This window comes from Alternaria dauci, chromosome 1 (assembly GCF_042100115.1).
Source record: "Alternaria dauci strain A2016 chromosome 1, whole genome shotgun sequence".
Lineage (NCBI taxonomy): Eukaryota > Fungi > Ascomycota > Dothideomycetes > Pleosporales > Pleosporaceae > Alternaria > Alternaria dauci.
The window spans coordinates 369,925-380,007 of NC_091272.1; the positions used below are offsets into that span (position 1 = coordinate 369,925).

Here is a 10,083-nt window from a genome sequence, read left to right on the forward strand (position 1 = left end):
GTCCTTTTGTTTCTCCATCACAGTTGTGAAGTTTCAATCCTTTGCTTCTACTTGTGCTCTTCAGCATTCTGACTCTTTCTTTACCTACCCAAGTCTATCATTCATTCAAACTTCGTTTCAATGGCTCGCTACTCCTTTGCATTCGCTGCTCTCGCAGCAAGTGGTGCTTACGCCGCCCAGGGTGCGGCTTACGCGCAGTGTGGTGGACAAGGCTGGACCGGTGCCACTGCATGTGTATATGGCTACCATTGCCAGGCTCAGAACAACTGGTACTCTCAGTGTGTTCCTGGCGCTGGCTCAGGAGCCGCGGCCCCTGCTTCTCCTAAGACTACGATGGTTACTATGGCACGAACCTCGACTCCTGCTGCCAAAGCGCCTGCAACCAAGACCTCGGCCAAAGCAGTCGCTGCTGCTACCAGCAAGGCCGCTACGGTGGCTGCCGCTCCTGTCTCTTCTAGCGGAAAGACCCAGTACGCTGGTATGAATATTGCTGGTTTCGACTTCGGATGCGACACATCTGGATCTTGCGGTGGAGCCTACGTCGACCCCGGTGCGAACGGAATTGCTCAGATGCAGCATTTCACAAAGGACGACAAGCTCAACATGTACCGTCTTCCCGTCGGATGGCAGCACCTAGTTGGCAACACCCTCGGTGGTGCCCTAGATGCCACTGTTGCTGGAGCCTACGACAAGCTCGTCCAAGGCTGCTTGGCCACCGGCGCCGTCTGCGTCATTGACCTCCACAACTACGCCCGCTGGAATGGCCAGATTGTCGGCCAAGGCGGCCCAACCAACGACCAGTTCGCCGATGTCTGGTCCAAGATTGCGACCAAGTACGCGTCTGAGAAGAACATCGCCTTCGGTCTCTTGAACGAGCCCCACGACCTCACAATGTCCACCTGGGCCGACTCCGCCCAGGCCGCCGTGAACGCCATCCGCAAGGCAGGTGCCAAGTCCCAAATGATCCTCGTCCCCGGAACCGACTACACATCCGCTGGTACCTTCCCCACTGCCAGCGGTCCCTCTCTCCTCAAGGTCAAGGACACCGACGGCACGACCAACAAGATCATCTTCGACGTGCACCGTTACCTCGACAGCGACAACTCTGGTACTCACGCTGAGTGCACCAGCGACCACGTCGAGGATTCTTTCGTTCCCCTCGCTACCTGGCTTCGCAGCAACAAGCGCCAGGCTATCCTGTCCGAGGTCGGTGGTGGTAACACCGCTTCGTGCGAGACTGATGTTTGCGCTGCTATTGCTAGTTTGAACAAGAACAGCGATGTTTACCTTGGTTACGTTGGCTGGTCCGCTGGTGCCTTTGACAAGAGCTACGTCCTTGGATTGACGCCCAATGGTTCGACTGATCAGGCGCTTGTTACCAAGTGCTTCAGCCGTGCTTAGAGCAAGAGGTTCTGGTGTTGGATCTGTGAGGGAGTGCAGTATGGAGGTGACATGATTTTGTAGCGGCTTTGTTTTTCGTTATCTTCGATTCTTGTGTAGACTTTATCCAAATCGAATCTTTGAACTTTGACACACTCATCGATCTGTTCGCGTATATTTTCGAGCCATGTTTAGTTCTCTTTTACTCAAATATGAAGATAGGATAACCCTGGATCTTACGTTGTGCAGGCATCATCATGAAATCTTTCAACTTCCTTTTTGAATCGACTGAGAATGGTATCCTAGCTACCAACCGTATCATGTGGTGAGCAACGTGCATAATTCCACCAACGGCTTTTGAACACAGCTTCACTTATCTCATGTGATATCTTGGTCGCAGCAGGCGAAGAACATTGCCGTCAAGTAGTTAGCCTTTTGGACAGCGGACGCAGACGTCATCGGACGAGCATGAAGAAGTTTTGAGCTGAGATTCGACCCAGTCTGCGAAAAAGGACATACCAAGGTGATCCTCTGTTTTCACTGACAGAAGGCGTGGCCCAGAATGTTTGCATCATCCTGGCTAGCTCAACTTTTTAGTTCGCTCATGAGAACACAGCCATGAAGTAACGGTTTGTTGTTTTTAGAAAAGAGGAAATAATTTTAAGTGTAGAGAGGAGTATTACACGTATGGAGAGCAGGTATTTACATGCATAGAGATACGCAAGAGATGCGATCCCGGCACTATAATTAGACTGGGCTCCCTCGCTCTAGTCATAGTGATGACTGTGACCTTTGGCGACAGCATGGGTAGGACATGGTTTCTCTTTATTACGTGTTTCAGAGAACATGACCGATGGGAAACATTGGATATAACTTGGTCTGCAGTATCTTCGACGACGAAGACATAATCCATTGCTTTTCTCATTTTGGTAATAGATGGCCTGACCTGCTGTGGCCACATGGACTCCCTATGCTAGGTAGTTTTGAAAAGAGCGCACATGGGCCACCGCCATGTCGTTTTTGTAATATCTGTTTTGGAGAAAGGGAACACGTCTTTATATGAGGGAGATACAGAGAGTGTGAGTAAAAGATATTTATATCGACACGGATATGCGTAGAGATTGTCCTCATAGATGCAGCACCGCCCATAGTGATGAGGGCTTGCGTTTCTTGGTCTTCATTCATAATTTGTTATAATTTTAGTGGCAACAAGAGAACAACATATACAGCATGGCTACCCGTTTTCGAATAAAGGTGATGACTGATGCGAAAACAGATTTTGAATTTGTACAAAGCTTTTCCCAAGAGGAGGACGTGTGAAAAAAGCGATGACCCTTGAAAGGTATAAGGCATAGCAGATTTTCCATGATCGTTTATGTCTAACATTTTGACAAAGCGGCGCACTCTTCCGACATCAAGGTCTTTCACTGTTTGTTTTTTTGAAATTTATATAGTGATTCTGGTCGTGAGGCAGAGAGTACGGAATCGAAACTGGGAATACTTATATGGATACGAAGTGTCTTGGCACACGGCCAGTTACAACTTCCCCCTACTCTTCGCCATCTCTTCCTCTAAAATCATACCAACAGGCCCACCTCTGCTTCCATCACCAGCCCACTGCTCTTCCGGTACCCGCTCAGCCGGCCACTCCCAGCGACCCTTGAAGTCTTCCGGTGTCCTGCCTTCTATGCACTCGACGATGCTATCACCAATGACAGGCAAGAACTTGAAGCCATGTCCCGAGCCACCCGTCGCCAAAAACAGCCCCTTGTACTTGGGATGGTATGTGATCAGAAAGTCGCCGTCCCTAGTATCGGTGTACCAGCAAATCTTCGATTTGGTGAACGGGCGCGAGGGTGCGGCGAGGGAAGGGTGTATTGCTGCGAGGAAGTCTCGGCACTGGCGCTGGCCCTCGACTGGGACTGCCTGTGATGGATCGTCGACGTGTGTGTATGGGAGGGAGATGGTGATGGTCTCGTTGGGATCTTCGGACTCGGGGTGTGGGATCGTGGTCGGGTTGAGATAGCCGTGGCCGTGACGGGCTACTTTGAGGAGGCCCTTGGAAGGCGGAATCATGAACAAGCCATGGGACAGGTTCAGGATAGTTGGCCGCGTAGCCATCTTCGCTTCTTCCTCCTTGGAGATGGGCATGTAGCACAGAGCTTGCCCGGTCGCTTTGCAGATGCCACGCAGATCGATGAGCGACGCCGTCCATGCGCCTGCCGCAAGCATTGTCAGGTCCGCCTTGAGTTCGCTCGAGTCGTTGAACCGCACGCCGGAGACGGTGTTGGTCTTGTGGTCAATCAACAGCTTCTTCACGGCCTTTGTGACGAACTTGACCCTGTTCAGCTTCTCCACCTTCTCCCTCAGCCACATCATCGCGCCTTCTGCGTCTGCCCAGCCTGAACTCCAGTTCACGTATCCGGTGCTGCCATTGCCCCATGGATCTTTGCCTTCCAAGCCACATGCTTTTTGTATATCTTCCGCCGAGCTCAGCACTTCTACTTTGTCTGTTCCAATCGCGCGGACGTTTGCTAGTGATCCGGAAACATACTTTTGCTCCGGCCCCCAAGCTGTCACACATAGGCCGACTTCATGGTAATGTTCGGTCGCAAAGTCGGTTCGCCAACGGTTTTGCGCGATGGTTGCGAGACGGGTGTAGCGTGCGGCAGCGTAATCGGGACGGATGATTCGTGAAGTGTCGATCTGTATGCTTTTGCTTGAGCGTTTGATCTTGGTTGAACAGATTGATTCCACTGGCGAGTGTATTGCTCTACGGCAAGGTGTTGACACAAAGTAGATTGGAGGATCTACTTACACTCGAACCATCAGGCGTAGGAAAAGGCTGACGGTCTATGACAGTAATTGAGGTGTTGTTGTAACGCGGGTTTTGACATAATGAATAAGCAGTGGAGAGTCCGAATGCGCCGCTGCCAACGATCAAGATGGATGAGGGTATCTCGGAAGATGCAGACGAAGCCATTGCGCGCAAAGTCAAGACGGATAGAAATGCAAGCACTGCGCAAAAGAAAGGAAAGACATGATAAAAAGTCGGCCTATATGAGCGCGAAGGGCGTGCAAGTGCCGCTGGTGGGCCGATATCGTCGTCGTAAGGGCGTGCGTCGGCTGGGCACGGTTGATACCTCGTGGCGGCGGCAGGGAAGCTTGGACGCTACCAGGCGATTGGGTCGGCGCATGGAAAGATTTGAGACTTCAATTGTTACTCGACAGCGTCACCAATTGCGTCTCACAGTCACTCGTTCCTCACGTGCTCTGCATTTGATTGCATCGCCATGGCAAAGCTACCGAAGCTCCCGAAATCGTTTCCTGCAAAGCCTGCGATACCCTCCAAGCCCGCGATACCGCTACACAGACGCGTACAGCGAGCGCAGCACGACAACGAACTCCCGCTACGAGCCCCCGCGAATCAAACACCTGAACAAGCATTGAAGCGAGTATGGGCCGCACGCCCGACGCTGTCGGATCTGCAGCGCCTGTCGGACGAGGAACTGAAGTCGGCACATCACCAGGCAAAACTACGGAGATGGAGACAATGGCCAATGTTCGGCGTCGGCATGGTCGCCTTCGGAATGGGCACATATGCGACCATGCTCTACATATCGTTGACACAAGAGAGCGACGTGAAGGACTTACCAGAAGACCTCACAGACCGGTTCGACAAAGAGGCCGAGGGCTATGACGAAAAGGTCGACATGTCTGAGACGCTGCTCTTCCTGACTAGGAAGCGCAAGAAGCTTACTTCCATGGCCAAGGGGCATGTGTTGGAGGTGGCTGTTGGCACGGGTAGGAACATACCTTACTACAAGACCAAGCAGTGCGCGACAGTGACGCTGCTCGACTCAAGCGGACCCATGTTGGCCGTTGCAAAGCGGAAGTGGAACGACACGCACAAGGAGTACTTTAGCCGTGTCTTCTTCAAGCACCAGTCCGCTTTAGACCCAATCACGCCCCCGTACGGTGCCCAAGACGGATACGACACGGTGATACAAACCATGGGACTCTGCTCTACGCACGAGCCCGTGAAGCTGCTCCAGAACCTAGAGGCGTCGACCAATGAGAATGGCCAGATTCTACTTCTAGAGCACGGCAAGTCGCATTACGAGTGGCTTAACAACATGTTGGACAAGACAGCTCCCGCTCATGCCGACGAACACGGCTGCTGGTGGAACAAAGATATCGGCAAGATTGTCGAAGAAAGTGGGCTGGAAGTCGTTGATATGAAACGCTACAACTTCGGCACCACCTGGTGGTTGCAATTGAAGCCGAGGAAGGGCATGCGGCAAAGATTGGCCGAGCCCGCCGCCGCAGGTGAGCAACCGCTTGCTGCACCAGCCAGAGCCCCGGTTGCACAGAAGCCATGGTGGTCGATGTGGAGATGAATGATAACTCACTGTGTCACCTACCCCACATTCACCATCATCGAGAGCATCGAGAGCATCGAGAGCATCGAGATTGCGGAGGTTTGCCGCTATTGTAGGCAAGGCGAGTTAAACTCTCACTACTCCAAGTCGTGGCGTTGTATCAGCAAACCCAGATCTGTTGAAACGACGTCAACTTTACGCGTGTTGACGATGGAGGGGGAAGGCTCAAAGCGGCAATTTCCAGATCGCGGCCATCGTAACCTGGGAGCCAACAGAAGGTCAAGCGAGATCTGCAGTCGGGATCATGGGCAGTTGGAGAATCGCGTCACGGCACTCTGGAACGCGACATCGTTTGCCCGAACTTTGTTCTGTCTTATCGTCCGGGCATGCTATGGTTTTGCATGTGCGCCGGGGTCCCGACATGTCGTACCGTCGAGCACGCTGGGTTCAGGCATCAGTGACGGTGGTAATCATTCATGCCCAGCGTGCAGCTCGTCGAGTCAGATAGAGATGCATGCCGTGTACAGACATGTCGTTGAGTGTGGAAACAAGCAAACAAACATGCATCTTCACCGTCTTTCGCGACTTGCCAACTTCCTCATCCAGTCCACACTTCGTCTGGGGAAGATAGGTAGCGCATCCGTCAATCTGTTTGCCCACAGGACAAGTGCGGCGCCATACCTTCCAGTTCCCCACAAAAGGTGACGCTGTGCTGCACATGCAGACCGGACCTGGTTCTGTGCGCCAGTCCGCATTGGGGAAAGACATATGCGCGATCCCTGCACAGCCATCGGAAGTGATGGCAACTCGCGTGCGCAATGTTTGGGGGTGTGGTCGCAATGCGGAGTGGAGGCTGCTGAAACCGATGTGCCAGAAGATCGAGCTCGGCAGCATCATCCATTGTGCTTTTTCCGTGCATCGTGACATGTAGCCAGCAGCACACAAAGAAGCGCCAAGCCACAGGTCGTTAGAGAAGGCTTTTTGTCGTTCGCGTATTAACGTTGCCGAGGGTTGGCCGCATGCCAGTGGGAAAACTTCCGTTCAAGAAAAAATCGAGAAAAGTGTGCTCACCGCCCTGGGGCATCCTGGTTGCAGCGTTGAGGCTAAATCCACTTTGTGTGCTAGGCGAAACCTCAGAACAGGGATGTCTCCGCTCTGGAACGAGATGATATGCACGCTGCATCAGATCATGGAAGGCGTCCGTCCAGTCGCATCGTGGCCGTTGGACTGCCCTGGGGGACGGAAGATATTCTGGCGGTCAGCTTGCGGGACAGCAGTGTCGACCCGCCCAATTGCAGAGGCGAAGGATGCGCGATGCTCCAACGAGACATGTTGAGCATGAGGTCACTTGCGGGAAAGCCGTCTCAGGGCCAGAGACGTTCGTGTCGTTGACGGAGCTTTACCGGCAAGGCAGCATCCTGGCAAGCATCGTCTAGCATGTGCCACTGGTTGCGCGCTCGGGGCCACATGTATAGAGATCCAAGTGCGGTCTTCACTGTTCCGAGCTCAGCTGAGACGATGCAATGCCCGGAGCTTGACACGGGCAGAGGTGCGCAAGACATGGACAGCCGAGGCTCCCAGGCCGACGGGATTGGACAGGACAGCCAAGTCTGTACCAAACGTTGGAGCAGGCGACAAGCCCTGCCGTGAAAGGCGTCCGGCGAGTATCTGCTTTGGAAGATTGTACCGCGTGGTACATACAGGCAACCACGGCATCTTGATAGGAGCGTTAGGCTCTAGCCCCTGGCCAACAAAGCAAAAACGGGCTCTAAAAGTAGTATGCTGTCATAACCAAAGAGGCGATCCCTGGATATATTCACCCTACTAAACGCACGGTCTCTTACCGGAGCCTAGTCGCTCCTTCTTCATTGTGTGCTCCACTACGCCTCCGTTCTTTCCCTCGTCGCATCCCCTCTTCTTCCACCACCCCTCGAACTACATCAGGGCCCGACATCAACTGTCTTGTCCCATTCCGTTTCCTCTTGCTTGTCACTGTTTCTGCTTCCTGATTATCGTGGCGTGTTGCAGCTGCACTTAATTGTGTTGCAATAGTTATTGGGTCGAGCTTGAGGCAACCAGTCGCCTTCGCCGAGTTACGTACTTCACTGCCTTCAGGAGGCGAGCCGCGTATTCGCGACAGGACGGGTGCCACTCAGCATTCAACACCATCAAACATACATCTCCCTCTCTCTCAGAGTAATCGGGCACCCTTTTTCCAACGCCATCAGCTGCAGTGCAGATATCTAAGCGTCGCACCCTACCTTGCATACTCGGCGGCAGCGTTGGTGGTATAGCCTGCATTGCATTCCTACCGAACCAATCGACGACCCTGGACATTCTCGCAGTAACAAAGCATTTTTGGCTGCACACCCTCTGCCAGCCTCAATAATTCACTTCTCCCCTTGGAAAGACTCCCTTCCTCTTTCCCCCTCTACCCGAGCGACGTTTGCGACTGCGTCGCTGCCCTCACAATGCCCTACAACACCCGCCGGAAGTCGCTGTCGTTGCCGTCACTCGGCATACAGCTGCCAGGAGCACCGCGACCCGCTCGCTCACCGCCTTCGACAAGCGACGGTCAGCACGCCGCGAAGAAACAGAAACGCTCACATTCCGGCTCGCTCTCGTCGGTGCCACCATCACCACCTCGCCCCTCATCACTGCGCTTGGACGCACAGCGCCCCAAAAGCTCAGGCCGGGTGGCAGACACCCCGCCACCGTCGCCAGGCGGCGAGTCTGCGACGACAAAGATTGACACCCAAGGCATCGACGACGAAATCGTGGTTGGTGTCATCGAACAGCTCCAGAAGACAGGCAACCGTCCCCACCTGCTAAAAGAACTCGCCCTCGTGCTGTCGCCCATCATTCCAATCGTTGAGAGGTACGTACCAAACTTCCAAGCATCCAAGCTTCGTCGCTAGTCCCCTCGTTACTCATGCTGACGTACTCTAGCTCCGCGAACCCAGCGGCCATCATCTCGTCACGCTTGGCCACGTACCTGAAGCGCAATTGGACAGCTTTGTCGAGATGTCCGCTCGACAAGAAGCTCGTTGGTACCCACCCCAAGCGTGTCTACTACTTCCTCTCCACCTGCCCGCATCAACCTATCCCAGCTGATGGAAGTGCCACCGCCATGGCACCACGCATCGTCACCCCATCACTCTCGTCTGCAACCTCGGAAGAGGAAGACATGGATGCGAGGTCAAGAGATCGCATGTCGCCGTCGCCAGAGCTCGACCTGTCCGACTACGATAGTGTCAACAGCGATCCCTTTCCCCACCAGAGCCATCCACCCACGACTGCAAATATCTCGCACAACCGCAGGGCTCAATCGCCGCCTCTAGAAAAGGACGAGCGCGAGTTCACCCAGACTGCCTCGTTTCTCCAACAACGCCGCATGAGCCAAGAGGCCGAGCGCGAGCGATCTGCTAGCGTATCCGCTGAGTCGACACAACGCAGCGACGTCAAGATGGAAGAGGTCGCCGTTTCCGTCGAAGAGACTGTAGAGAGCGCAGCACTCAAGGACTCGGAGGCGGCGGCAGCACTCTTTGGCCAGATGGACCATCTTATGACGTTCCAGAGCAGCCCTGCGATGAAACCGGTGCTCCACATCGAAATGCCTCCACCGTCGCTCAAGCGCAAATCGGTCAAACTTGAGCTCGACGACGACTGGATCATGAAGAGCCCGGAGCTTATTGATCTCGACGAGCTTGATGATCTTTTCGGCGGCTACTAAGCCGCCCGTCTCTTTCTCACTATTTCTCTGCATCCATGACATTTACGATTCTCCTGGGGCACGTCTCTCACATCTATTCCTCCTCTATCTATTGTATTCTCTCCTCTTGTCGTTTTCGTCATAGCGTATGTCCTAGATGGATTCCATTTTGCCGCTCGCGCTGCACTTTACACTCTAGGGATGTTGGTTTATCGCATGGAGTTCTTGAGATCATGGGTGTCTAGGAAGGAATTCTGTACGATAACTGTAGAGTGTAGTTGTGCGATTACCCGCCAAGGGATCAGGCGCTGGATTGTTACTCGGCGCATGTGCGACTAGGGGTCGGTCGACATTTGCCAGAATGTTGCGTCGCGTAGAAAAGCGACCAAGAATGAACTGAAAGGAAACGGAACTACGAGATAAAAGTTCATGAAATTGAAAAACAGTTGATATCCCCCCCATAACAAATATACGTTTGCATCAAAACAAGCTCTGAAAATGTCCGTGACTTCGGCAATCTCGATGCTGCCGACGACTTGCTGGGTGGGCCAGGTGTCCCTTACCACCACGTACATTTTCCCTCACCGCCCGACTCGCACGCTTCCCTGC

General features: G+C 53.6%; 4 protein-coding genes across 4 annotated transcripts; 3 read left to right on the forward strand and 1 right to left on the reverse strand.

Moving 5' to 3' along the window:
- Positions 1-27: 27 nt before the first annotated feature.
- ACET3X_000102 (uncharacterized protein) lies at positions 28-1,514 on the forward strand. The gene has a single exon (XM_069446256.1). It carries the CDS (start codon positions 121-123, stop codon positions 1,399-1,401), a length of 1,281 nt encoding a protein of 426 aa, XP_069310344.1. The 5' UTR covers positions 28-120; the 3' UTR covers positions 1,402-1,514.
- Positions 1,515-2,667: 1,153 nt separating this feature from the next.
- ACET3X_000103 (uncharacterized protein) lies at positions 2,668-4,458 on the reverse strand. The gene is made up of 2 exons (XM_069446267.1): positions 4,199-4,458; positions 2,668-4,086 (listed from the first exon to the last, which is right to left on the reverse strand). The coding sequence occupies exons 1-2, from the start codon at positions 4,361-4,363 to the stop codon at positions 2,917-2,919; spliced, it is 1,335 nt and encodes a 444-aa protein (XP_069310345.1). The 5' UTR covers positions 4,364-4,458; the 3' UTR covers positions 2,668-2,916.
- Positions 4,459-4,673: 215 nt separating this feature from the next.
- ACET3X_000104 (uncharacterized protein) lies at positions 4,674-5,780 on the forward strand (the record flags this gene model as incomplete). The annotated part of the gene is made up of 1 exon (XM_069446278.1): positions 4,674-5,780. The coding sequence occupies one exon, from the start codon at positions 4,674-4,676 to the stop codon at positions 5,778-5,780; it is 1,107 nt and encodes a 368-aa protein (XP_069310346.1).
- A 2,453-nt stretch (positions 5,781-8,233) lies between these two features.
- On the forward strand, positions 8,234-9,495 carry ACET3X_000105 (uncharacterized protein; the record flags this gene model as incomplete). Its single annotated transcript, XM_069446289.1, has 2 exons — positions 8,234-8,640; positions 8,712-9,495. The coding sequence occupies 2 exons, from the start codon at positions 8,234-8,236 to the stop codon at positions 9,493-9,495; spliced, it is 1,191 nt and encodes a 396-aa protein (XP_069310347.1).
- Positions 9,496-10,083: the final 588 nt, after the last annotated feature.